This window comes from Anomaloglossus baeobatrachus, chromosome 1 (genome assembly GCF_048569485.1).
Source record: "Anomaloglossus baeobatrachus isolate aAnoBae1 chromosome 1, aAnoBae1.hap1, whole genome shotgun sequence".
Lineage (NCBI taxonomy): Eukaryota > Metazoa > Chordata > Amphibia > Anura > Aromobatidae > Anomaloglossus > Anomaloglossus baeobatrachus.
Genome location: NC_134353.1, coordinates 900,497,266 through 900,525,173, shown reverse-complemented (window position 1 = coordinate 900,525,173; position 27,908 = coordinate 900,497,266). Strand labels below are relative to the sequence as shown.

Sequence of the window (27,908 nt, the reverse complement as noted above, 5' to 3'; positions counted from 1 at the left end):
ATCACTAGTTACGAGTACTGAACACCCGAGCATGGTAGTGCCCGCTCATCACTAGTTACGAGTACTGAGCACCCGAGCATCGTAGTGCCCGCTCATCACTAGTTACCAGTACCGAGCACCTGAGCATGGTAGTGCCCATTCATCATTAGTTGCGAGTACCGAGTAAAACTCAGCAATTATAATTTATATACTGTTCAAAAAAAAATAAAGGGAACACCAAAATACAAAATCCTTGTTTAAGTGTTCCCTTTATTTTTTTTAAGCAGTATATATATTTTACCCTTGAAATAGGGTAAAACTGCAAAACTGACAGTGAGGCTGAGGAACGTGCATCTGCCGGCCTGGGACTGATGTATCCTGTCCTGATCAGGACACTGCAGCTCCGACTCCTTGTGTCAGCTGCCTCCAGCCATTCAACACAATAATTCATTTTCCCATCGCTAGTCCATCTGTTGTGTTCTCTACAAGCCCCATAAAAGCCCTTTGGCATATGGCATCTTGGCTACTTAGATACAAGGTGACAACATCAGTTAAAAAAGTGACATGTGAGTCCGGCCAGGATATCACATACAGAAAACGTTACACAATGTTCTGTAATCTGTGATATACTTTACTTTTCCTGAGAATCCTACTCTCTACACCCCCAGATCACGAATCATGACACTTTACTGCGAGAACCGAGCATTCACATGTTTCCACAGAATTCACGGCTGCAAAGCATTGCTGCAGATGTCACATTTTACATGCAATGCATCGCTTCTTATACAGAAAGGCAGAAACTAAGTGTCACAAGTGTGTCACATCCGCAGGTTACAGGAGAGGATTTACAATCGTTAAATGCTGACAGGGTTAAGCACTCTTTCCCGCCTGGTTGAGATTACTCATAGCCTTAATCACAGCTGCAGCATTTTGTCATCATGCCCTTCTGCTATATATACCCACTCCTGGCTTTACTCCATGCCGGTGATAGATCTTCTCTACTGACCACTTTGAAAGCGCCAGTCTGTGGAGAAGCTGAGGTGTCCTTTCAGTTGCAGCTGTGAAGTTTCCTGTTCAAGAAACCAAGGAGTGCTTTTTGTTGTGTCTTTCCCCAGCCATTTGTCTTGCCTTCTTTGTGTTATTTTATTATAGTAGTGGGACTAGTATCCTGTCCTACAGGCGTACACCCTCTTCAGCATAAATTTAGAGTCAGCGAGGGCCTAGGCATGTGACTGCCCACAGTGGGTGAAGGACTGTCTAGCAATGTTAGGTAGTGGAGGGATCAGCCACAGGTGAGTGTGAGGTGGTGACCCCTCTCCCGAGCCTTCCTTTACATCTTCCCTGGTTCGCCCTTTGTGTTGCGCCACACAACGGCAGTCCCTCACCCCGGCGTGACACTAGGCTAGAGAAAGACGATGAAATTCACTATTGCATTGAATTGCATAGTATTCTAATGCCCACTTCACTCTATTCCCTGCCTCTGCACCATCGGGAAAGGGCTGCCCCATTCATGTCCGAGTCACTCAAAAGGAAGTATGCATCCATGCCAGATATGTATTATTTTTGATATTTCGTATTGAAAGCCAGTATCGTTATCTAGACCTTTCTCTATTTTAAAGGGACATTTCAGAAAACCCATCCTCAATAGATTGGGGGCCCCAATGGTCGGGACCCCCACGCCCCCTTCCGCGATGACAGCTGATGACAGCTTGCTAACATGAGAATAACATTTAAGGTCAGAACATAAACATCAGACTGAAGAAGAAAGAATATTGAAAAATTGATTATATCATCCACGCAATGGGGTCTTCCATCATGCTGACAGTTTCCAATCAGAGGTAAGTGCACGATAGTAAGTGAAACACTTTACTTAACTCCATCTAATTAGAAGGCTTCATTATCGGGGTTATAAATTTACTTAAGAAGAATAAAGATTTAGTTCTTAAAAAAAACTAAAGAAATAAATCGCAGCCCTCCAAAGCTAATTGGGAAGAAATCAGCGGCACATCTATGCTCCTCCACTTACCAGCGGCACATCTCAGCTCCTCCACTTACCAGCGGCACATCTCAGCTCCTCCACTTACCAGCGGCACATCTCAGCTCCTCCCCTTACCAGCGGCACATCTCAGCTCCTCCCCTTACCAGCGGCACATTTCAGCTCCTCCCCTTACCAGCGGCACATTTCAGCTCCTCCCCTTACCAGCGGCACATCTCAGCTCCTCCCCTTACCAGCGGCACATCTCAGCTCCTCCCCTTACCAGCGGCACATCTCAGCTCCTCCACTTACCAGCGGCACATCTCAGCTCCTCCACTTACCAGCGGCACATCTCAGCTCCTCCACTTACCAGCGGGCACATCTCAGCTCCTCCACTTACCAGCGGCACATCTCAGCTCCTCCACTTACCAGCGGCACATCTCAGCTCCTCCACTTACCAGCGGCACATCTCAGCTCCTCCCCTTACCAGCGGCACATTTCAGCTCCTCCCCTTACCAGCGGCACATCTCAGCTCCTCCCCTTACCAGCGGCACATCTCAGCTCCTCCACTTACCAAGCGCCACATCTCAGCTCCTCCACTTACCAGCGGCACATCTCAGCTCCTCCACTTACCAGCGGGCACATCTCAGCTCCTCCACTTACCAGCGGCACATCTCAGCTCCTCCACTTACCAGCGGCACATCTCAGCTCCTCCACTTACCAGCGTCACATCTCAGCTCCTCCACTTACCAGCGGCACATCTCAGCTCCTCGGCTTTCATTTATTACTTTACATGTTAATATTGGCATTGTTCTGTGTAATAAATGAGTATTCTGGTCGTTATAAATGATCCGCTATCCACTACTAGATTGGTTTTAGATAGAGCGGTGCGGTCGGGCGCATGCGCTAAAGTGTATGGCACTATACAAGTTAATGCACGAGCGCACAGAGTTTATCAAGGAGTCTTTTTGAGAAGTTCCGCTCTGAAAAATGCCAAAAAAAATTGCTCAAAAACACTTGAAAGGCTCTTCTGATTCATTTCTCTTCTAAAACCACTTATTGTCTATAGGTTTGGTCTTTTGAGCATTTTTTTGTTTGTTCCGCTTGAAATTTTTGGTGCATGTCAATTTTTGAAGCTGCTCCTTATTGAAAACGCTCCAAATAAGGCACCGTCCAATTAAAAATCTTCTAAAAAGCGACTTTATCGGCTATCCTTGCTTCGATTTTTGATGCCGGTGTTCATTTTCCAATTTTTTTGCGTTGTTTTAATAATGGTGAGCGGCTTCTAAGCGAAGCCACCTGAAGTGGTTACAGGATGCTCAAAAAGACCGAGCATATGGACAGCAGGTTGTGATTTCTTTTACCATTTTTAAAGCGCTTTTTCAGGCGGGTTTCAGAGTGGATAAATCTGAAAAAGATACTTCATACCCCATACTGCTGAAGGAAACAAAAAAAAGATAGGTATGGGAAGGCAGGTACAGGTGATAGACACCGAATAACGGGACAGGAGCATGGGAAGCTAGCAGATTGAAGACTAACTAAAGTTGTGCAGGCACCTCCCCTAATGAGAGGGTGCCTTAAATACATAGTGTTCTCAGCCATAGGCTGAGAGGCATTTCCTGGAAATAGCGCGCTGATTCCTTTAAGAGGAGGGCCAGTGTTAGCGTCCTAGGTGGGTTACCGGGGAACCTGTGCAATATACACACACCCTGGTGGGAGAAGGAGGCAGACGAGCACATGGGGGCCACAAAGCTGTGGGGGAGGACGCAACAAGGCGGTGAGTAAGTCGGCGTCCCTGTAGGAATACCGGCGCTACAATGGGCCTGGGTGCTTTTCTTGAAAAATATAACATTACTTCTTATGTGCACTAGATTGCGTGATTGGGCGTTGATTCAGAGAACTAGTCTGATTGCCGTATGTGGAGTCAAGAAGCAATTTTTCCCCCAGTATGGAGCTTAGTGAGCTTTTTTGCCTTCCTCTGCTAAACATGTTAGGCTATGGGTTGAACTCGATGGACTTAAGTCTACCTTCAACCTTAAAGAATTGGACAACCTCTTTACAGTTTATCAAATTAAGTAGTAAATATGATTTTATTTTATTTTTTGGTTAATTTCAGCCAGTTTTATTACTATCCATATAGCATCACATGATCACTAATTTTTTTATTAGGCTATTTAATGCACATTTTAGTAATTAAATGTACAGTTCGCCTAGGTTTTAAGCACCAGTTCCCTTCAGTTCAATGGGAGTTGTGTAATGCTTCTTTTCGCCTGGGGTGGCGCTGTAGAAGAGTGAAAACTTTCAGGCAGGTTTGATCACACATTACAACTGATCACTGGGGGTTAGTGCAGCAGGGCGATGATCATCATATCCTTAGGGGAATTATTCTACCCAAAAAAATGTTAGTTTCTTTAAAATTTAAGTCCCCCCCACTAGTCAGAGGGGGATTTGTCCGTATCACTCCATCACGTGTCCCCTTATGTGCCATTATCTTAAATATTCCAGCTGTGAAACATGGAAAGGTTGAGTCCAACCCAGATTCTCAGATCTTCCGGTCAGGACTCAGAAGCCTTTGAAATGCAATCCTTACCCAGAAGTGTAAATGCCTGCCTGGTCTTCTCAAAGTCATCTGCGTCATCCACCCCGTCGATGGCCGTGTCACCTCCCTGCGAGGCGTAAAAAAAATCTTCTGCTTGTGCTGAAAAAACAAGAACAACACAAAAAAGAAGTCTACATGAAAAGGTTACACAAAACATTACAGCAACAATCCAGACACAGAATCTAGTAAATCCAGAGGTCGGCTTTGTATTTTCAGTTGTGGAGCCCAGAAATAACGTCATACACTGTCTAACATGTTTTATATTTAGCTGCACTGTTTGATATAATACTGCCCCTATGTAAAAAAAATATAACTACTATAATACTGCCCCTATGTACAAGAATATAACTACTATAATACTGCCCCTATGTACAATAATATAACTACTATAATACTGTCCACGATATACAACAAACTACTATAATACTACCTCTATGTACAAGAATATAACTACTATAATACTGCCTCCTATGTACAATAATATAACTAATATAATACTGCCCTCTATGTACAAGAATATAACTACTATAATACTGCTCCTATGTACAATATAACTACTATAATACTCCCTCCTATGTACAACAATATAACTACTATAATACGTACAAGAATATAACTACTATAATACTGCTCCTATGTACAACAATATAACTACTATAATACTGCTCCCTATGTGCAAGAATATAACTACTATAATACTGCCCCTATGTACAAGAATATAACTACTATAATACTGCTCCCTATGTACAAGAATATAACTACTATAATACTGCCTCCTATATACAACAATATAACTACTATAATACTGCCCCTATGTACAAGAATATAACTACAATAATACTGCTCCCTATGTACAAGAATAAAACTACTATAATACTGCTCCTATGTACAAGAATATAGCTACTATAATACTGCCCCTATGTACAAGAATATAACTACTATAATACTGCCTCCTATGTACAATAATATAACTAATATAATACTGCCCTCTATGTACAAGAATATAACTACTATAATACTGCCTCCTACATACAACAATATAACTACTATAATACTGCCCCTATGTACAAGAATAAAACTACTATAATACTGCTCCTATGACAAGAATATAGCTACTATAATACTGCTCCTATGTACAAGAATATAACTACTATAATACTGCCCCCTATGTACAAGAATATAACTACTATAAAACTGCCCCCTATGTACAAGAATATAACTACTATAATACTGCTCCTATGTACAAGAATATAACTACTATAATACTGCCTCCTATGTACAAGAATATAACTACTATAATACTGCCTCCTATGTACAAGAATATAACTACTATAATACTGCCTCCCATGTACAAGAATATAACTACTATAATACTGCCTCCTATGTACAAGAATATAACTACTATAATACTGCCTCCTATGTACAAGAATATAACTACTATAATACTGCCTCCCATGTACAAGAATATAACTACAATAATACTGCCCCTATGTACAAGACTATAACTACTTTATATTACTATATTACTGTCTGCAGAGGCTGTGAGTATCTGTCTGAGCTGCGGAGATTGATGACTTTTTGGGATAATTTGAAGCTTCTCCTGAAGTATATCTCGCTCCTCGGAGTCACCTGAGACGAGGTGTAATGACTTGACTGGAGGAGAATAATTGTATGCTCTTCATTCTTCGTTCTATTTCAGCTCTTATCGTTCCTGTAATTATGGAGTTTATCTCCTATTACACAAATTAGTGTAGAGAGTAGGTGAGAAATGAAGACAGCAAAAAGCTGAAGCCTCAGACACAATTTCGAGTTACAAGTGATAATAACAGAAGAGGGAGGTAACAATTCGGAGAGAATAAAGGAGTTTGATGGTTACCACTGGTGGAGAGAGTCCAGAATGGTCACAGATGGAACCGAGGTCAGAAGATACATCCACTCTTCGAGTAAGGGACCCAAAATTTGTGTCCTTCAAGCTTTTCCCACCCTTGTAAATCCATAGAAAGGTAAAGAGAGGACAACTACAACCATAGAGGACCCACGCAAGCAAAGACGCAACATGGAGATATTTTCCCCTGGTTAGATCCGAATCCAGGTCCCCAATGGTAGAAGCCATTGTTAAATAGTCAAGGCCGGGGGCTGCAGCTCCCACTTGGATAGTTGCCCAGCTTTCTCGGAAACTTCCATAGCCAATGTGGCTAGTGATATAATGGACAGCCACCTTTCCATTCATTCTCCTTCTAATGGGACAACCAATAGTCAGTAGACAGTGGATTGGGTGAGATCAGAACTTTTATCTATCTTATGGATATGCTATAAATGTAGAAAAAGGAAATACCCCATAGCCCGCCTAGCTTAAGTCAAGCTTTCGCGGAAATTTCCATGGCCCATGTAGCAAGTGATATAACTGATGGCTACCTGACATTCTCCTACTAAATGGGACAACGAATAGTCTGACTAAGTAGACAGAGGGTTGGGTGAAAAGGAATTTTTATCTATTTTATGGATATGCTATAAATGTATAAAAAGGAAATACCTCACAGCACGCTTAGGCTAAGCCAAGCTTTCGCAAATTTCCATGGCCAATATGGCCAGTGATATAACTGATGGCCACCTTTCCATACATTCTCCCTTTAAATTGGACAATCAATATTCTAACAAAAGTAGACAGTGGGTTGAGTGATATAGGAACTTTTATCTATCTTTCAGCTAGGCTATAAATGTATAAAAAGAAAATACCCCATAGCCCACCTAGCCTAAGCTAACCTTTCTCAGAAATGTCCAGGGCTAATGTGACAAGGGATATAACTGATGGCCACTTTTCCATTCATTCTCATTTTAAATGGAATAACCAATAGTCTGACTACGTAGATAGTGGATTGGGTGAGATGCGACTTGTATCTATCATGTGGATAAGCCATGAATGTATAAAAAGAGAACACCCTATAGCCCGCCTAGCCTAAGCCAAGCTTTCACGGAAATTTCCTTGGCCAATGTAGCTAGTGATATAACTGATGGCTACCTTTCCATATATTCTCCTTCTAAAATGGGAAAACCAATAGTCTAACAAAGTGCACAATGGCTTGGGTGAGATAGGGACTTTTATCTATCTTATGGATCTGCCATAAATGTATAAAAAGGAAATACCCCATAGCCTACAGAGGCTAAGCCCAGCTTTCTTCGAAATTTCCATAGCCAATGTGGCAAGTGATATTGCTAATGACCACCTTTCCATATATTCTCCTTCAAAATGGGACAACCAATAGACTGACTAATTAAACAGTGGGTTGGGTGAGATAGGGACTTGTATCTATCATGTGGATAACCCAAAAAAACAATATATATAAATGTATAAAAAGGGAATACGCCATAGCCCGCCTAGCCTAAGCACAGCTTTTTCGGAAATTTCCATGGCCGATGTGGCTAGTGATATAACTGATGGCTACCTTTCCATTCATTCTTCATCTAAATAGGACAACTAATAGTCTAAGTAGACAGTGGATTGGATGAAATAGGAACTTTTATCTAACTTATGGATATGCTATAAATGTATATATATAAAACAAAAATACCCTATGGCCCACCGAACCTAAGCTAAGCTTTTGGTTTTGCCGACTAAATTCTTCACCAGCATTAAGGAAAGGAGGAGGAACAAAAAAAGAGAATTTTGTTACTTACCGTAAATTCTTTTTCTTATAGTTCCGACATGGGAGACCCAGACCATGGGTGTATAGCTTCTGCCTCCGGAGGACACACAAAGTACTACACTAAAAAGTGTAGCTCCTCCCTCCTAGCATATACACCCCCTGGTAGCCAGTCCTAGCCAGTTTAGTGCAAAAGCTGAAGGAGGACATCCACCCACAAATAGAGACAGAGCAAAACCCGGAACAACCGGAACCTCTGTCTACAACAACAACAGCCGGTGAAAACACGGGGAACAAGAAACCTGCCAACAGGCAACAGGGAGGGTGCTGGGTCTCCCATGTCGGAACTATAAGAAAAAGAATTTACGGTAAGTAACAAAATTCTCTTTTTCTTCATCGTTCCTTATGGGAGACCCAGACCATGGGACGTTCCAAAGCAGTCCATGGGTGGGAATAAACAGAAAAACTGAGAAGTAGGCGAAACCTAACTTCACAAATGGGCGACAGCCGCCTGAAGGATGCGTCTGCCCAAGCTCGCATCTGCCGAAACATGAGCATGCACTTGGTAGTGCGTCGAAAAGGTATGCAGACTAATCCAAGTGGCAGTCTGACAGACCTGCTGAGCCGTAGCCTGGGCCTGAAAGGCTAAGAGGCACCGACAGCTCTGGTTAAGTGTGCCTTGATCCCCGGCGGGAGAGGCACTTGAGTACACTGGTAGGTATCGGAAATGGCCGACCTAATCCAACGAGCCAGGGTCGGCTTAGATGCCGAGAGGCCCTTACGCTGACCAGTGGTCAGCACAACAGAGAGGTGCACCGCCTAAGAACAGCGGTGCGAGACACATAGATCCGGAGCGCCCGCACCAGATCCAGAGTATGCAACGCCTTTTCAAAGCGATGAACAGGAGTCGGACAAAAGGAAGGCAGGGAAAATGCCCCGGTTAAGGTGGAAGCAGCAACCACCTTAGGGAGAAAGTCCGGAGTCGGACGGAGAACCACCTTGTCTTGATGAAAAACCAAAAAAGGGGTGACTCCGAAGAGAGTGCAGCCAAAACAGAGACTCTCTTGAGGGAAGTTATGGCCACTAGAAAGACCACTTTCTGTGAAAGACGAAACAAAGAAACCTCCCTAAGAGGCTCAAAGGGGGGTTTCCGGAAGCCGTGAGGACCGGATTAAGGTCCCAGGGCTCCAAAGGCCGCCGGTAAGGGAAATGATGTGAGATGCGCCCTGCATGAAGGAGCGCACCTGAGCCAGCCGGGCGATACGCCGCTGGCACAACACTGACAGAGCCGAGACCTGTCCCTTAAGGGAATTGAGGGATAGTCCTAGCTGCAGACCGGACTGTAGAAGGGACAGGAGGGTCGGCAAGGCCAAAAAGGCCAAAGGATACTTCCGAGCTCGAGTCATAGTGGAGATTACTTCAGGAGGGATACCAGAAGTCGTCAAGATCCAGGACTCAAAAGCCACGCCGTCAATCTGAGAGTCGCAGGATTCTGGCGGAAAGACGGACCTCGTGAGAGAGGGTCTGGACAGTCCGGGAGATGCCATGGCACCTCTACGGACAGACGGAGCAGGTCAGGGTACCAAGCTTGCCTGGGTCAGTCTGGAGTAATGAGAATGACCCGACGGCCCTCCTTTCTGATCTTGCGCAGGACTCTGGGCAAGAACTAGAGGGTGAAACACGTAAGACAGACGAAGCTGGGACCAAACTTGAACCAGTGCGTCTGCCGCAAAAACCTGAGGATCGTGGAGCCACGGTTTGACGGCTGAGATAATCTGCCTCCCAGTTTTCCACGTCTGGGATGTGGGCTGCGGATATGGTGGACTAGGAGTCCTCCGTCCACTGAAGAATGCGATGAACCTCCAACATTGCCAGGCGGCTGAGTGTCCCGCCCTGGAGGTTGATGTAGGCAAACGCTGTAGCGTTGTCTGACTGGACTCGAATGTGCCTGGCCGCCAACAGATGGTGAAAGGCTTAGAGAGCTAGAAACACAGCTCTGATTTCCAGCACATTGATCCAGAGGGCTGATTCGGACAGAGTCCAAGTGCCCTGCGCTCCATGGTGGAGATATACTGCTCCCCAGCCAGATAGACTAGCATCCTGGTGAGGATCACCCGGGACGGGGCCAGGAAGGAGCGTCCCTGAGACAGAGGGGCCGAAGCCACCACTGAAACGAGCCCCTGGTCTGTGGCGAAGCCACCACCCCGTGGAAGGAGGAAGTCCGCTTGTTCCAACAGCGGAAAATATCCAGCCGCAGAGGACGCAGATGGAACTGGGCAAGGGAATTGCTTCCATTGACACCACAATCTGATCCAGCACCTGTATTAGGTGCCTGATGGAACAACGTCGACCGCCAGCGGAGGGACTGCTGTTTGACTAAGGGCAGCTTCACAAGTGCCGACAGAGTCTCGAATTGCGTCCCTGGGTACGTGAACTTCTGGGTCGAAGTCAGAGTGGACTTGGACAGAATGACAAGCCACCCGAATTGGTTAGAGTGGCGAGAGTGAGCGAGGCACTCCGCTAACAGTCTGCACTAGATGAAGCCCAGACTAGAAGGCCGTCCAGGACAAAAGGATCACTGCCAACCCCTAGAGGTGCAGGACCGCAATCACAGCTGCCCCGACCTTGAGAATACTCGAGGGGCCGTGGCTAACCCCAAGGGAAGAGCCACGAATTGGACCACTCTGATTGCAAAACGTAGCCAACGCTGGTGTGAAACTGCGATTGGCACATGCAGATAGGCATCTCTGATGTCGATGGATGCTAGGGAATCTCCTTGGGTCATTGATTGATTGCAGAGACTCCATGCGAAAATGCCGCACCTGAACATGCATGAGAAGCTTGAGATCCAGGTCGGAAGGCACCGCCCTCTTCGGGGACTAGGAATAGATTTAAGCAGAAATCTCAGAACCGTTCCCAGTCGGGAACCGGTACAATTACTCCATTGGCCTGCAAGAATGCCACAGCCTGTGAGAAGGCGGCGGCCTTGGAGCAGGGGGGAGTTGACAGAAAAAATCTGTTTGGCGGGCTGGATAGAATTCTATCCTGTAGCCGTGGGAGATGGTATCCCGCACCCACTGATCGGAGACGTGTTAAAACCATACGTCGCCAAAGTGGGAGAGCCTGCCACCGACCAAGGACGTTGCTGGTGTGGCCAGATAGCCAGGAGGAGGCTGACTTAGTGGCAGCATCTCCTGCGGTCTTCTGAGGACGCGGCTTCATGCGCCATTTGGGTTTACGATCCTTGGCTGAGCTAGTGGACGAGGCCGAGGGCTTAGAGAACGATCAGATGGAGGAACGAAAAGAACGAAACCTCGACTGATTCCTGCCCTGGCAGGTTTGTGGCATGGAAGAACTCTTCCCGCCAAGAGCTTCCTTAATAATTTCATCCAGTTGTTCCCGAATAGTCTGGTCCCAGCAAAAGGGAGCCCAGCAAGGAACTTCTTTAGAAGCATCTGCCTTCCACTTCCGAAGCCACAGGAGCCTGCGGATAGCGAGGAAATTAGCCGAGGCCACCGCAGTGCGGTGAGAGTCTCCAGCATGGCAGACATGGCATAGGATGAAAAGACTGAAGTCTGGAAGTTAAGGCAACCATTTCGGGCATAGAGTCCCTGTGAGGGAATGCATCTCCTCTAGAGAAGCAGAGATGGCTTTGAAAGCCCGCACTGCTGCAAAAGCTGGGGAGAACGAGGCCCCTGCCGCCTCCATACAGATTTGGCCAGAAGGACAACCTGGCGGACAGGAAAACCTTAAGCGAGGAGCCATCAGCCACTGATACAACGGGCTGAGAGTCTAAACACCGGAGGGACCACCTTTGGTGAATGAGCCCACTCCTTGACCACCTCTGGTGGAAGGGGAAAACTGTCATCAGAACCACGCTTTGGGAAGCGTTTGTCAGAGCAGACCCTGGGCTTGGTCACAGTGGCCTGAAAACTGGAGTGGTTAAGGAACACACTCCTTGTTCTCTTAGGAAAGGTAAACTGGTGCCTTTTTGCCAGAGAGGGTTGCTCCTCTGATACTGGCGGATTGAGGTCCAGTACAGAAGTAATGTACAGTGGGATCCTTAGAGAGGTGCCGTCAGCCACTGATACAACTATCCGGGCTGAAAGTCTAGACACCGGAGGGACCACCCTTGGTGAATGAGCCCACTCCTTGACCACCTCTGGTGGAAGGGGGAAACAGTCATCAGAACCACGCTTTGGGAGCGTCTGTCAGGACAGGCTCTGGGCTTGGTCACAGTGGGCTGAAAACTGGAGTGGTTAAGGAACACACTCCTTGTTCTCTTTAAGGTATACTGATGCCTTTCTGCCAGAGTGGGATGCTCCCCTGATACAGGCGGATTGAGGTCCGGTACAAATATAATGGACGCAATCAAATCATTAGCATCTGCATCACCTTCGGACAGATCAATGGTACATGAAGTAGCGTCCGAGCCCCTAGTAAAGACATCCTCCTCGTCCAGTGAGTCAGCTCGTGAATCAGAGCTGCGGGACGGGGAAGGACAGGGGACCCTGCGTCTCCATTTTAGAAGGATGGGGTCTGAGACCAGATGAAGAGTTCCCTGTGAGCGTTGCTGAGCGAGCCGTAGCAGCAGAAGCGCCCTGAGAAGGGGGCTAATGCATGCTCAGCACCACCGGAGCAGCTGGAGGGACCACTGATGAGCCTCCAGGCTGAGTGTTTATGTGCTCGGTACAGGCAGTACGAGTCTACATGCAGTGCATATTAAGAACAGCCTTGCAGCCTTGCTCTGATGTGAGACATGCTGCAGAAGTGGGGGCTCTGTCCAGAATGACCCCCAGCAGAGTATATAAACAGAGAATATAAGCAGCTGCACAACCGGAGGTTGTGGCTTGCCAGACCGTTTAACATACATTTCTGCGCCCTCCAGTCCCCCAGCCCAGGCCCCCATTTGTCACAATGTGGTATCTCTGTGCCTATGAAGACATTGAGAACGCTGAGAAAATGGCGACCGGAGCGAGGAGAGGGAGCGGGGCCTACTCTGAGAGCGGGCAAATGAGGTATACAGGGGAGGGAATCTTTCCTCAGTGAGGAGTGTCCGTTCCCTGTGCTGAACAGCCGCTGGGCGGAGCCGCACTGTCCCTCTGCATGACTGACATGCAGGGGCAGTGAAAACCGAAACTAGGCCTCAGGCGAAGCCGGGGCCTAGATTTAAACATGCGGCCAGCGTGCAGGCACCATCGGCGCGGTTCTCCAGTGAAAACTGGAGAACCGGCCGGAAATGTTAACACAGTCATAAAACACACTCTCCCCAATAAATAAAGTACAAGGGACCCCTGGAAAGACCACTTTCTGTGGTAAAAACGTCTCAGTACTTAGCTTGTGAGACGCAGGTGCCAGGTCCCTGGGAGGTGAGCGCTCCGTCCGGCAGGATCCTGAAAGGGCTGCGGATGGAGACCGGTCTCCTGCAAAGCAGTGAGAACCGTGATGGCTCCCACTTCAAGCCAGAGCCCCAGGGGATGGTGAAGGAGCGCGGCATGTGAAGGCTCCAGCCTTGGAAAATCAACCTTAACAGCACCGCCGACACAGTGGGGTGAGAAGGGACATGCCGGGAGTCCAGACTGGACCCGCTTTTCTTCCAAATCTTTGAAATCCAAAAAATCAAAAATCAAAAATCAGAGAATGCATGTGTGTGTGTGACCTCCTAAACACAAAGCATTGAAACTGGCTAGGACTGGCTACCAGGGGGTGTATATGCTAGGAGGGAGGAGCTACACGTTTGAGTGTAGTACTTTGTGTGTCCTCCGGAGGCAGAAGCTATACACCCATGGTCTGGGTCTCCCATAAGGAACGATGAAGAAAACGTATATGCCTCCTGGGACACTTAAATGGGTTGAATTATCTTCCTTCTTCAGGACAACATCCTTCCCCTGCCTCGCGGCTGTCCATGTGCTTCTTCAGGATGACAATTCAGACCACAGGCTTGGTCGACTGCTTCTCCAAACTGAGTGCTCATCCCTGAAGCAGTCAGAGGCAGCTTTTCCTCCGCAGCATTGGAGTAGCGCAGGCTGGATCTAGCATCAAAGCAGCACTTGCAGGCCCAAAAGACAGCTTGCTCCTTGCCTGGGAAACCGGCCAGCTTAGAATCTGCAGAGGTGGCCAGACAACCAGAGCACATGTATGGCGCCAGTAATGACTTAACACTGTCATTTCGTACACCAGTCCTAATGTGCCATATTCAGGCACGCACCTCTAGAATTAATTTTTTGCATTTTTCAACAGCGGTTTGCCACTGCCAGAAATATACGTCAACCAGGGACTAGCGGACATTTCTCTTGTAATTTATGTCGTACGCAAGGTCATAAAATACGATGAATATGTCGGGTGCCCTCTCCTGCACCAGCTCAATCAACTTTTCTAACGGTTGAAAGCGTTGCCACTGACAAGTCAAATATTTGCAAGACACCATGAATATATAAGAAAAAAAACAAATTCAAACAGCTTTCGTAAACTGCTTCAGAAAAAATAAAATAAAATAAAAAAGGATCCAAAAAAGTTTTTCTACTTGGCAAATTTCTCTGTAATCCAAATATTATGCGAGCCTAGCCTAAAGATCGGAGACAACATTTATGGTATGTGCACACGGAATCTTTTGGCTGAGCTTTCAGAACAAAGCCCCAAGTTTTTGAAAAAGGATTTGTAGCGTTTTCCCTTTGTTTTTTTTGAGGAGGTTTTGGAGAAACACTAACTTTACAAAGTTTTTCGAGAACTTTTTGAAAAAAGATTTGAGAGTTCTCTTTCGTTTTTCCTCCAAAACCTCCTTAAAGGAAAAAAATCTCCACATAGCGTTTTTTTGAAAAATGATTTGGAGAGTTTCCCCTAACTTTTAGGATTTTGATACTTTCTCCTCCAAAACCTCCTTAAAAGGGAAATGGTCACCTTGTTGCTGGCCCCCTTTTCAGACCTCCAAAAAGAAGGGAATTTTGTTTACTTACCGTAAATTCCTTTTCTTCTAGCTCTAATTGGGAGACCCAGACAATTGGGTGTATAGGCTATGCCTCCGGAGGCCGCACAAAGTACTACACTTAAAAGTGTTAGGCCCCTCCCCTTCTGCCAATACACCCCCCGTGCTCCCACGGGCTCCTCAGTTTTGGTGCAAAAGCAAGAAGGAGGAAAAAATAATTATAAACTGGTTTAAAGTAACTTCAATCCGAAGGAAACTCGGAGAACTGAAACCATTCAACATGAACAACATGTGTACACAAAAAAACAGGGGCGGGTGCTGGGTCTCCCAATTAGAGCTAGAAGAAAAGGAATTTACGGTAAGTAAACAAAATTCCCTTCTTCTTTTTCGCTCTATTGGGAGACCCAGACAATTGGGACGTCCAAAAGCAGTCCCTGGGTGGGTAAAATAATACCTCGTAAGAGAGCCGTAAAACGGCCCTTTCCTACAGGTGGGCAACCGCCGCCTGAAGGACTCGTCTACCTAGGCTGGCATCCGCCGCAGCATAGGTATGCACCTGATAGTGTTTCGTGAAAGTGTGCAGGCTCGACCAGGTAGCCGCCTGACACACCTGCTGAGCCGTAGCCTGGTGCCTCAAAGCCCAGGACGCGCCCACGGCTCTGGTAGAATGGGCCTTCAGCCCTGAGGGAACCGGAAGCCCAGCCGAACGGTAAGCTTCGATAATTGGCTCCTTGATCCACCGAGCCAGGGTTGATTTGGAAGCCTGTGACCCTTTACGCTGGCCAGCGACAAGGACAAAGAGTGCATCCGAGCGGCGCAGGGGCGCCGTACGAGAAATGTAGTATCTGAGTGCTCTCACCAGATCTAACGAGTGCAAATCCTTTTCACATTGGTGAACTGGATGAGGATAAAAAGAAGGTAAGGAGATATCCTGATTGAGATGAAAGGGGGATACCACCTTAGGGAGAAATTCCGGAACCGGACGCAGAACCACCTTGTCCTGGTGAAACACCAGAAAAGGGGCTTTGCATGACAACGCTGCTAGCTCAGACACTCTCCGAAGAGAGGTGACTGCTACTAGGAAGACCACCTTCTGCGAAAGGCGTGAGAGAGAGATATCTCTCATTGGCTCGAATGGTGGTTTCTGAAGAACCATCAGCACCCTGTTCAGATCCCAGGGTTCTAACGGCCGCTTGTAAGGTGGAACGATGTGACAAACTCCCTGCAGGAACGTGCGTACCTGTGGAAGTCTAGCTAGGCGCTTCTGGAAAAACACCGAGAGCGCAGAAACTTGTCCCTTAAGGGAGCCAAGCGACAAACCCTTTTCCAGTCCAGATTGAAGGAAGGACAGAAAAGTAGGTAATGCAAATGGCCAGGGAGAAAAACCCTGAGCAGAGCACCATGACAGAAAAATTTTCCACGTCCTGTGATAGATCTTGGCGGACGTTGGTTTCCTAGCCTGTCTCATAGTGGCAATGACATCCTGAGATAACCCTGAAGACGCTAGGATCCAGGACTCAATGGCCACGCAGTCAGGTTGAGGGCCGCAGAATTCAGATGGAAAAACGGCCCTTGAGATAGCAAGTCTGGTCGGTCTGGTAGTGCCCACGGTTGGCCGACCGTGAGATGCCACAGATCCGGGTACCATGACCTCCTCGGCCAGTCTGGAGCGACGAGGATGGCGTGGCGGCAGTCGGCCCTGATCTTGCGTAACACTCTGGGCAACAGTGCCAGCGGAGGAAACACATAAGGGAGCTGAAACTGCGACCAATCCTGAACTAAGGCGTCTGCCGCCAGAGCTCTGGGGTCTTGAGACCGTGCCATGAACATTGGTACCTTGTTGTTGTGCCGGGACGCCATGAGGTCGACGTCCGGCACCCCCCAGCGGCAACAGATCTCCTGAAACACGTCCGGGTTAAGGGACCATTCCCCTGCGTCCATGCCCTGGCGACTGAGATAATCTGCTTCCCAGTTTTCCACGCCTGGGATGTGAACTGCGGATATGGTGGAGGACGTGGCTTCCACCCACATCAAGATCCGCCGGACTTCCTGGAAGGCTTGACGACTGCGTGTGCCGCCTTGGTGATTGATGTATGCCACCGCTGTGGAATTGTCCGACTGAATTCGGATCTGCTTGCCTGCCAGCCACTGCTGGAACGCTTTCAGGGCAAGATACACTGCCCGAATTTCCAGAACATTGATCTGAAGCGAGGACTCTTGCCGGGTCCACGTACCCTGAGTCCTGTGGTGGAGAAAAACCGCTCCCCATCCTGACAGACTCGCGTCTGTCGTAACTACTTCCCAAGATGGGGGAAGGAATGATTTCCCCTTCGATAATGAAGTGGGAAGAAGCCACCACCGAAGGGAGGCTTTGGTCGCCTGAGAGAGGGAGACGTTCCTGTCGAGGGACGTCGGCTTCCTGTCCCATTTGCGTAGGATGTCCCATTGAAGGGGACGCAGGTGAAACTGCGCGAAAGGGACTGCTTCCATTGCTGCCACCATCTTCCCCAAGAAGTGCATGAGGCGCCTCAAGGGGTGTGACTGGCCTTGAAGGAGAGACTGTACCCCTTGCTGTAGTGACTGCTGTTTGATCAGCGGAAGCTTCACTATCGCTGAGAGGGTATGAAACTCCATGCCAAGGTACGTCAGCGATTGGGCCGGTGTCAGATTTGACTTTGGAAAATTGATGATCCACCCGAAACTCTGGAGAGTCTCCAGGGTAGCGTCGAGGCTGTGTTGGCATGCCTCTTGAGAGGGTGCCTTGATCAACAGATCGTCCAAGTACGGGATCACAGAATGACCCTGAGAATGGAGGACCGCTACTACAGTAGCCATAACCTTGGTGAAAACCCGTGGGGCTGTTGCCAGGCCGAATGGTAGTGCCACGAACTGGAGGGGTTCGTTTTCCATGGCGAAGCGCAAGAAGCGTTGGTGCTCTGGGGCAATCGGAACGTGGAGATAAGCATCTTTGATATCGATCGATGCAAGGAAATCTCCCTGGGACATTGAGGCGATGACAGAACGGAGGGATTCCATCCGGAACCGCCTGGTCTTTACGTGTTTGTTGAGAAGTTTCAGGTCCAGGACAGGACGGAAGGACCCGTCCTTCTTTGGGACCACAAACAAGTTGGAGTAAAAACCGTGGCCCTGTTGCTGAAGAGGAACAGGGACCACCACTCCTTCTGCCTTCAGGGTGCCCAGCGCCTGCCGAAGAGCCTCGGCTCGCTCGGGAGGCGGAGAGGACCGGAAGAATCGAGTCGGGGGACGAGAGATGAACTCTATCTTGTAACCGTGAGAGAGAATGTCTCTCACCCAGCGGTCTTTTATTTGTGGCAGCCAGGTGTCGCAAAAGCGGGAGAGCCTGCCACCGACCGAGGATGCTACTAGAGGAGGTAGAAAGTCATGAGGCAGCCGCTTTGTTAGCGGTGCTCCCAATGGCCTTTTTAGGACGTGACTTAGACCGCCATGCATCAGAGTTCCTTTGTTCTTTCTGAGGCCTTTTGGACAAGGAGAATTGGGACCGGCCCGCGTCCCGAAAGGACCGAAACCTCGACTGCCCTCTCCTCTGTTGGGAGAGGTTCTGCTTGGGCTGGGGTAAGGATGTATCCTTTCCCTTGGATTGTTTGATGATTTCATCCAGGCGCTCGCCAAAGAGCCTGTCGCCAGAAATTGGCAAACCGGTTAAACGCTTTTTGGAAGCGGAATCTGCCTTCTACTCCCGTAGCCACAAGGCCCTGCGGACTACTACCGAATTGGCGGTCGCAACTGCCGTACGGCTCACAGAGTCTAGAACGGCATTCATAGCGTAAGACGCAATTGCCGAGGTCTGGGAGGTAATGGAAGCCACTTGTGGCGCAGCCGCTTCAATTTTCGCTTGACCTGCTGATATAGCTTGTAGCGCCCATACGGCTGCGAATGCTGGGGCAAAAGAAGCTCCGATAGCTTCATAGATGGATTTCATCCAGAGCTCCATCTGCCTGTCAGTGGCATCTTTAAGCGAGGCCCCATCTTCCACTGCAAGTATGGATCTAGCCGCCAGTCTGGAGATTGGAGGATCCACTTTGGGACATTGAATCCAACCTTTAACCACTTCCGGGGGAAAAGGATAACGTGTATCCTTAAGGCGCTTAGAGAAACGCTTATCCGGACAAGCATGGTGATTCTGGACTGCCTCTCTGAAATCAGAGTGGTCTAGAAACATACTCTGTGTACGCTTGGGGAACCTGAAGTGAAATTTCTCCTGCTGAGAATCAGACTCCTCCGCCGGAGGGGCTGAGGGAAGAATATCCAGCAACTGATGAATGGATGCAATAAGATCATTCACTATGGCGTCCCCGTCTGGAGAATTAAGATTGAGAGCGCTCCCAGGATCAGAATCCTGATCAGCTGTCTCCGCATCATCAACCAGAGAATCCCCCCGCTGAGACCCTAAACAATATGATGTCGAGGGAAATTCTAAGCGGGCCCGCTTAGACGATCTGGGGCTAGGTTCTAAGTCCGAACCCTCCGTCTGGGAGGTATGAGATACCCCGTGAGGACATTGTTGGTCCAACTGAGGGGGGTCAGGGAACAATGATTCAACAGAGTCCCTTTGCTGAGATACCGGTCTGGACTGCAAGGCTTCTAGTATCTTAGCCATAGTCTCAGATAGTTGATCCTTAAAGGCTGCAAACTCAGTCCCCGTCACCTGGACAGTGTCAACAGGTGGCTCCCCCTGGGCCCCTCTTAGCAGAGGATCCGGCTGAGGAAGTGTCACAGGGGTCGAACACTGTACACAATGAGGGTCAGTGGAACCTGCTGGTAGCTGGGTCTTACATGCGGCGCAGGCAACATAATAAGCCTGTGTTTTGGCACCCCTGCCTTTTGTGGGCGCCATGCTATAGTTTTCCCTGAGTAACACAATAGGGTATATAGCCAGAAAGAACTGTGCTCATACAGTGTAAATTATATACAGTACACAAATAATGTACCAATACAATACAGCACCATGGGGCTAGCACCACATGTGCTGCTTACCAGCCGCCTAAGCGGTTGTGAGGCCACCAGAGACCGTGTCTGGGTCTCCCATGAATATGTCCCTCTCTGCAGCGTCGGTGGAGCTGACAGGAATGGCTTCGGCGTCCTGACGAGCTGAGGAAGCTGTGGGTGTGGCCTGGAAAGAGCGCGAAACGGGCGCTCACACTGTGCACGGTGAGGGGAGTGGAGCATGTAAATCATACTCCAGCCCTCATTGCTGCTCGCTCCGTGCAGCGTCCCGCCCTTCCCCCTGCCTGTCAGGGCTGAGGGCGGGAGAAAACAAGGGAAACTAAGCCGCAATGAAGCCGGGGACTGTAGTAATAAACGCGGCCGCCGTAAAAGCGCGGTCGCGTGTAAGTCCCCGGCGAACTACAAGTCCCAGCCGCGCCGCAGTGTCCCGTGGCAACGGCGGTCAGTGCGGTAGCCCTTACATATAAACACACTCAGCGACGCTGAGTGTGTAATGGCACATATAGACCCGGTCAGCGCCGCGGTCCCCGGTGCACTAGCACACCCAGCAAAGCTGAGGTGATGCCGTGCGCGGTCCCCATAGGGATACAGAGTACCTCCAAGATGCAGGGCCATGTCCCTGAACGGTATCGGCTCCTATCCATCAGGCTCCACAGGAGTTGTGGATGAAGCCCGGTCTCAGTGCCTGGAGACCGATAAGATCCCACTTCACCCAGAGCCCTAAGGGGGATGGGGAAGGAAAAGCAGCATGTGGGCTCCAGCCGCCGTACCCGCAATGGATACCTCAACCTTAACAACACCGCCGACAAAAGTGGGGTGAGAAGGGAGCATGCTGGGGGCCCTATATGGGCCCACTTTTCTTCCATCCGACCTAGTCAGCAGCTGCTGCTGACTAATCTGTGGAGCTGTGCTTGCATGTCTGCCTCCTTCGCACAAAGCAAAAAACTGAGGAGCCCGTGGGAGCACGGGGGGTGTATTGGCAGAAGGGGAGGGGCCTAACACTTTTAAGTGTAGTACTTTGTGCGGCCTCCGGAGGCATAGCCTATACACCCAATTGTCTGGGTCTCCCAATAGAGCGAAAAAGAAAAGATTACCTTTTCGTATGCAAATTAGTTTGGTTGGCCAGATGGGCGGGCTCTATTTGGCCTTCTGTCCCCCCTCCTGCCGCTGTTCGCCGTCCCCCAGTCTTGATTTGCATGGACGACAACGGCCCCGTCATCCTCCACGCTGATGCCGAAGTCTCGCGCAGGCGCAGTTAGCAGAGGCCACTATCGCGGACCTGAGCAGAAACTATCCCTCTCGCGCACCGGTGATGTATTTGCGCAGGCTCGAGATTATGGGCGTCGCTGTGCATGACCTCACCAGCGTCATCCTAGTACCCGCCCATAATCTCGACCCTGCGCAAATACATCACCGGCGCGCAAGTGGGATACCGTACTTTCTGCTTAGGCCCGCGATAGGGGCCTCTGCTAACTGCGCTTGCGCGAGACTTCGGCATCAGCGTGGAGGATGACGGGGCTGTCGTCATCCATGCAAATCAAGACTGGGGGACGGTGACCAGCGGCAGGAGGGGGGACAGAAGGCGAAATAGAGCCCGCCCATCTGGAAAACCAAACTCATTTGCATATAAAAAGGTAATATTTTATAAAGTTATTTTTGGGGTCTGAAAGGGGGCCAGCAACAAGGTGCACCTTCATAGAATGCAGTCCAGGAGCTGCAGAAGGTGGTAATTTTGGTTTAATAGGGAAAAATCTGGTGACAGGTTCCCTTTAAAAAAAAAACCCTCAAGACAATTTTTCGATAACTTTTTGAAAAGGATTTGGAGAGTTTCTGCTTTGTTTTTTTTTCTTTTTAGGTTTGGAGCCAAAACAAAAAACCTCAACCCAGTTTTTCAAGAACTTTTTGAAAAAGGATCTGGAGAGTTTCCCCTTTGTTTTTCCTCCAAAACCTCCTTAGAAAGAAAACGCCACAACATTTTTTGAAAAAACTTTTTGAAAAAGGATTTGGAGAGTTTTCCCTTAGTTTTTCCTCCAAAACCTCCTTAAAAACTACACACAATTTTATGAGAACTTTTTGAAAAAGATTTGGAGAGTTTCCTCTTATTTTTTTCTCCAAAATTGCCTTAAAGAAAAAAAACTACACACAATTTTTCAAGAACATTTTGAAAAGGATTTGGAGAGTTTCCGCTTTGCTGGGGTTTTTTTTTAGGTTTTTGAGCAAAAAAATTAACAAAAACCTCTAGTTTTTCAAGGACTTTTTGAAAAGGATTTATAAAGTTTCCCCTTAGTTTTAGGATTTAGAGAGTTTTCTCTTTGTTTTTGCTCCAAAACCTTCTACAAAAAACCCTCCACACAGTTTTTCAAGAATTTTTTTAAAAGGATTTGGAGACTTTTCTCTTAGTTTTTGCTTCAAAACCTCTTAAAAAAAAAAAACTCCACACAGTTTTTTTTAGACGTTTTTGAAAAAGGATTTGGAAAGTCTCCCTTTAGTTTTAGGTTTTGGAGACTTTCCTCTTAGTTTTTGCTCCAAAACGTCCTTTAAAAAAAAACCTTTAGTTTGTTGACAAGTATTTGAAGAGGATTTGGATAGTTTCCCCTTAGTTTTTCCACCAAAACCTCGTTAAAAAAACCTCCACATAGTTTTTCGAGAACTTTTTGAAAAGGATTTGGACAGTGTAACCTTATTTTTTGCTTCAAAACCTTCTAAAAGAAAACCCCACAGAGTTTTTAGAGACGTTTTTGGAGCAGAAACTGAGGGTAATATCTCAAAACCTTTGAGTGTCCTCTCATTTTCTACTTTTCAGTAAAAAAGACTGCGTGCAAATAGCCAAAAACAGCGTGGGAGTAAATAGAGAACATCAGTCAGTGACGTTATTTAGAAAATGTTTCAATTACTCCTAAATTAGGGTGGTTTAATTAAATTTGAAAGTCGGAGGAATGCAAAATATAAAGCCGGACTACTCCCGATTATTATATCACAGCCGAAATACCAACTGCTGAGTGTGCCGATAACCGGCGGCGGTCGACCCCCGGTGAACCAACTGAAGCGTTTTATTTGATGGACTTTATCGATAGGGTAAATTATGCACATTCTGGTATAATTACATCAGAGCTCACATCTGTGGGCTATAATTATTCATTATGACAATCTAATGGATTTTACTGATTTTGTTCTCGCATCTAACGGGCCATTTATGAGCGGCGAAAAGCTGAGCTGTGAAAAATGACTTACATAGTGAAAAATCGGCAAATTCGGGCAAACCGGAGGAAGCGCAGAGCTGGTAGAAGATGTGATAGTTCCTCTCGTCCTCCGCCTGGAAACGTAAATGGAAGAGTTAGCATCAAACAGCAATTTACACCTTAATGAGCAAACAAACAATAGACAGATATTACACTAGGGTAGAACTTTAGCAAAAATTTTGCAACATTTCAAAAAGTTGCAAATGATGAATTAGCCAAAAACATCTGAGTAATGAAAGCGGCACGAATATTGTCAAGCAAAACCCTAAAACAAAGAGTAGTGAAAGAGAACAGGAAAAGCCAAAATAAATTTGGTGCAAAAGTAAAAATTTCTGAAAACCAAACAGCGCCTTGATTCCAAAAAGAAGGAAACAAAATTAGGCCAATAATTGGTCACATTTCTAGCCATAATAGGCATTGATCGGTGATGTCAGAAGTCCATAGGTGGTCCTCATACAGTGCACTGACTGAGAATGAGGTATGTCGGTTCCTCTTGGTTAGAAAACGGAACACGGTCCTCCAGTCCTGGTGCAGGGTGCTCAAGTAGGGTCCTACACGTTATAACATAGTAAAAAAAAATAATTTGCCACGCATGTTCAAATTGCAAAGTTCAGTTTGTACTGTAGTTATACTAAAGTTAGGCAATCCAAAAATGTGACGTTTCGGTTAGATTGTATGACCTTTCTCAAATCAAACATCAAAGAAAGAAGAGAAGCGCAGTGAGTAGGGTATGACCACTTTGGGGAGAGAGAAGTACAGGGAGTGGTGGTATGACCACTCTCGGGGAGAGAAGAAGAACAGGGAGTGGTGGTATGACCACTCTGGGGAGAGAGAAGTACAGGGAGTGGTGGTATGACCACTCTTGAAGAGAGAAGAAGTACAGGGAGTGGTGGTATGACCACTCTGGGGAGAGAGAAGTACAGGGAGTGGTGGTATGACCACTCTGGGGAGAGAGAAGAACAGGGAGTGGTGGTATAACCACTCTTGGGGAGAGAGTAGTACAGAGAGTGGCGGTAAGACCACTCTCGGGGAGAGAGAAGTACACGGAGTGGTGGTATGACCACTCTCGGGGAGAAAGAAGTACAGGGAGTTGTGGTATGACCACTCTCGGGGAGAGAAGAAGTACAGGGAGTGGTGGTATGACCACTCTCGGGGAGAAAAGAAGTACAGGGAGTGGTGGTATGACCACTCTGGGGAGAGAGAAGTACAGGGAGTGGTGGTATGACCACTCTCGGGGAGAGAAGAAGTACAGGGAGTGGTGGTATGACCACTCTGGGGAGAGAGAAGTACAGGGAGTGGTGGTATGACCACTCTGGGGAGAGAGAAGTACAGGGAGTGGTGGTATGACCACTCTTGGGGAGAGAGTAGTACAGAGAGTGGCGGTAACACCACTCTCGGGGAGAGAGAAGTACACGGAGTGGTGGTATGACCACTCTCGGGGAGGGAGAAGTACACGGAGTGGCGGTAAGACCACTCTGGGGAGGGAGAAGTACAGAGTGTGGCGGTAAGATGGCTCCGAGAGAGACAAAGTGCCTTTCACAAGAGCAGTAATACTGCCACACACTGTACTCCTTTCTCACCAGAGCGGTCATATTGCCACTCTCTACTACTCTCTCTCTCTCTCTCCAACATCTCTCTCTCCAAAGTGGTCATACCGCCACCCACTGCGCTTCTCTTCAGTATTCTGATCAGGTCCTACAATCTGATATGTGAGAAGGGTCATATAATATGATACCTTGCATTCTGAAAAAAGAGTGCCAAGTTTCACCATGGCTTCACTTAAGTGTTTATTTTGCTCCCCCTGTCTTAAGACATCACCAGTCATAGGAATGGTAGGAAAAAAGCAAATAAAAAACATGGCCTCATATCAGAGCTGTGTGACAGGTATACCAGTCTTTATGCCTATGGCAGCCCGTCACATTGCAGTCGGTATGGACACGTTTATTTTCTGCCAGCTTTAATAATGATGAGACCATTTATTCCCTGAACTGTTCAACTCTTAAACGGGGTCCAGGTCTTTTGTTTATTTTTTTGTGTAGCCTGGGAGCAGCAGCGATTGGAAGAAAAAAATATGAATACATCCTAATCTACTGATCCTTTGCTGATCCTCTATACCTTTGCCTTTGCTAATGACTAGAGATGAGCGAACCGGTCCTGGTTCGGTTCGAGGTCGGTTCGTCGAACGGAGGTCTCGTTCGAGTTCGGTTCATCGAACCGAACTCGAACCGCATAGGAAACAATGGCAGGCATTCACAAACAGATAAAAACACCTAGAAAACACCCTCAAAGGTGTCCAAAAGGTGACAAACAACTCACAACACAAACACATGGGAAAGTGACAAGGACATATACTCATGCGAAAACAAAACAGCTGGACAAGGAAAAAGAGGAGGACACACAGATATATGAGTATATGCAAGGAAACGTCGATGCCATTACTGTGCAACTTGAGCCCTGCTCATTTTAGGCTTCCAATCTGGATAAATTGCCTGAGCTTGCCACGTACGCCTTGGGGATCTTGTCGTGTCCTGCAGCCAGCGTTCTCTCGGAACCTGTCTTCAGTGCTGCTGGGGGTCTGCTGGCAGATAAGCACACGTGTCTGTCCATTGACAATGTGGACATGGCTCTCTTGCAACTTGTTGGCAACAGAAAGGCTGCCTTTACACCCTTTTGAGACCGAGGATTTTCGAGACCTTATGCCCATTGCAGTGCCCCAAGAGCCGATGGCCAGTCGTCACTCCTTCTCCAAGAAAGGCGTGCCCGCGCTACCACAGCAGGTCGCGCACAACCTCACCGATTCCTTGAGAAACTCTGTGTGTGACAGGGTGCATTTCACCACCGATACTTGGACCAGTAAGCATGGACAGGGGAGTTACATGTTGCTGACTGGGCACTGGGTAACTATGGTGAGAGATGGAGAAGAGTTTGCTGTACAAGTCTTGCCGTCCCCACGACTTGTGTGTCAATCCTTCCTCTGTATGTACAAGTTCCTCCACTGCTTCTGCCTCCTCAACCTCGTGTGGGTCCTCCACCTCGGCCCAAACCCTGTGTGGTCAGTCCACCCTTCCTTGTAACTGCGCCCAAGGAATCCCACACACCTCCTTACTATGCTGGCAGCAGAGCTCAAGGCCATCAGGCGGTCAAATGTTTACTTTGAAATGTAGGGGAAATGTGAGACACCGCTGAGGAATTGTGGACGGTTAGCTCTGGAGAGTGAGACCGAGTTTCATCAATGGTTGTCTCCACTCAACCAGCAGCCAGGGAATGCCGGGTGCGACAATGATGCAAACCAGTCTGCGACCCTTCTTCAGGGCAATGTGACACACGTGCCTTGTATGGCTCACGTGTTGAACCTGGTTGTCCAGCAATTTTTAAAACACTATCCCGGCCTACATGGCCTTCTGCAGAGGGCACGGTGTAACGCCTGCCTGGATCGACACACTCAGATGGGCTGTAAAGGATAGGCTAGAGGGAAGCCACTCACCAAGCAGGACCCCTAGAACCCTGGAACCCTTTAACCCCTATACAGTGATTTGGAATTACACAGGGCCCAAGTTGATCAATACCTGTGGAAGGCTGCAGTTCCAGAGAATAGTAGTCAGGCAGGGTCAAAAACATTAATTGAAGAAGAGGAACAGAATGGGACGGCTAGGACTTAATCAGAAAACAAGCAGAGGTGAAATGCGGATCGGCCAACAAGGTACATAAACAGCAAGCAGGAAAAGTAGTCAGGTAACAAGCACACAAACTCATAAAACTGAACTGGGGGTAACAGTAACAAGAGGTTCATAGCTTTGTCTGGCAGTGGTCTGCAGACAGGAGGGGCCTAAAAAAGGGTGTGGTGTCTTCCCATTGGTTGTAGCTGAATGATGGTATTTCATCTGTGAGATACCCACCAGCTACATTCAGCCAGAGATTCTGCATCTGTCAAGGTAACGCAACCCAGTGGGTGAGCATGACCTGCGTCCATCTGCGCCGCAGGCATCGACTCCTCTCCCATCATCAGCACTATGCATGAAAGGAACACGTTGTCACCTGGCGACCGGAGTACAAATTGATTGAGTGGACTACGTTGGTGACTTAACAGCCGTGTGCGGCAATGATGCAAACCTGTCTGCGTCCCTTCGTCAGGGCAATGTGACACACGTGCCTTGTATGGCTCACGTGTTGAATCTGATTCACATACAATTTTTAAAATACCATCCCGGCCTACATGGCCTTGTGCAGCGGGCACGCTGCTATGTGCTCACTTTCATCCTTCGCACCCAGCAGCTCAACAACTTTCATCGCTCCTGAAGTCTTAGGGTCTGGCGGTTAAACGCCTGAAATGCGATGTTCCGACACGCAGGAATTGGAATCTGCACATGTTGCAGCGTGTGTGGCAGCACCGCCGAACCCTGCTGAAATACGGTCTGATATATACCCTGGGCTAACTTGATCCAGAGGTGGTGCAGATCACACTGCTGGAGTGGTGTCAGATCAAGGACCTATGCACCCTTCTACACAGTTTACAAATATCGACGAAGATCTTTAGCAATGGCAATGTCATTCTCAGCGTGACAATTCT

At 47.8% G+C, this 27,908-nt stretch overlaps 1 protein-coding gene and 1 long non-coding RNA gene across 3 annotated transcripts in view; one reads left to right on the top strand and one right to left on the bottom strand.

The window, feature by feature from the left end:
- Positions 1-27,908, bottom strand: part of MYO5B (myosin VB) — a 327,189-nt gene that overhangs the window by 128,180 nt on the left and 171,101 nt on the right. For both annotated transcript variants that reach the window (XM_075327185.1, XM_075327192.1), the window contains exons 7-8: positions 23,334-23,415; positions 4,545-4,652 (exon numbers count right to left, since the gene is read on the bottom strand). In XM_075327185.1, coding sequence (XP_075183300.1) covers positions 4,545-4,652; positions 23,334-23,415 — 190 coding nt within the window. The remainder of the gene's footprint in view (positions 1-4,544; positions 4,653-23,333; positions 23,416-27,908) is intronic.
- Positions 1-27,908, top strand: part of LOC142255743 (uncharacterized) — a 78,597-nt gene that overhangs the window by 1,071 nt on the left and 49,618 nt on the right. Inside the window, exon 2 of the long non-coding RNA XR_012727455.1 lies at positions 1,599-1,817. This is a non-coding gene — a long non-coding RNA (uncharacterized LOC142255743). The remainder of the gene's footprint in view (positions 1-1,598; positions 1,818-27,908) is intronic.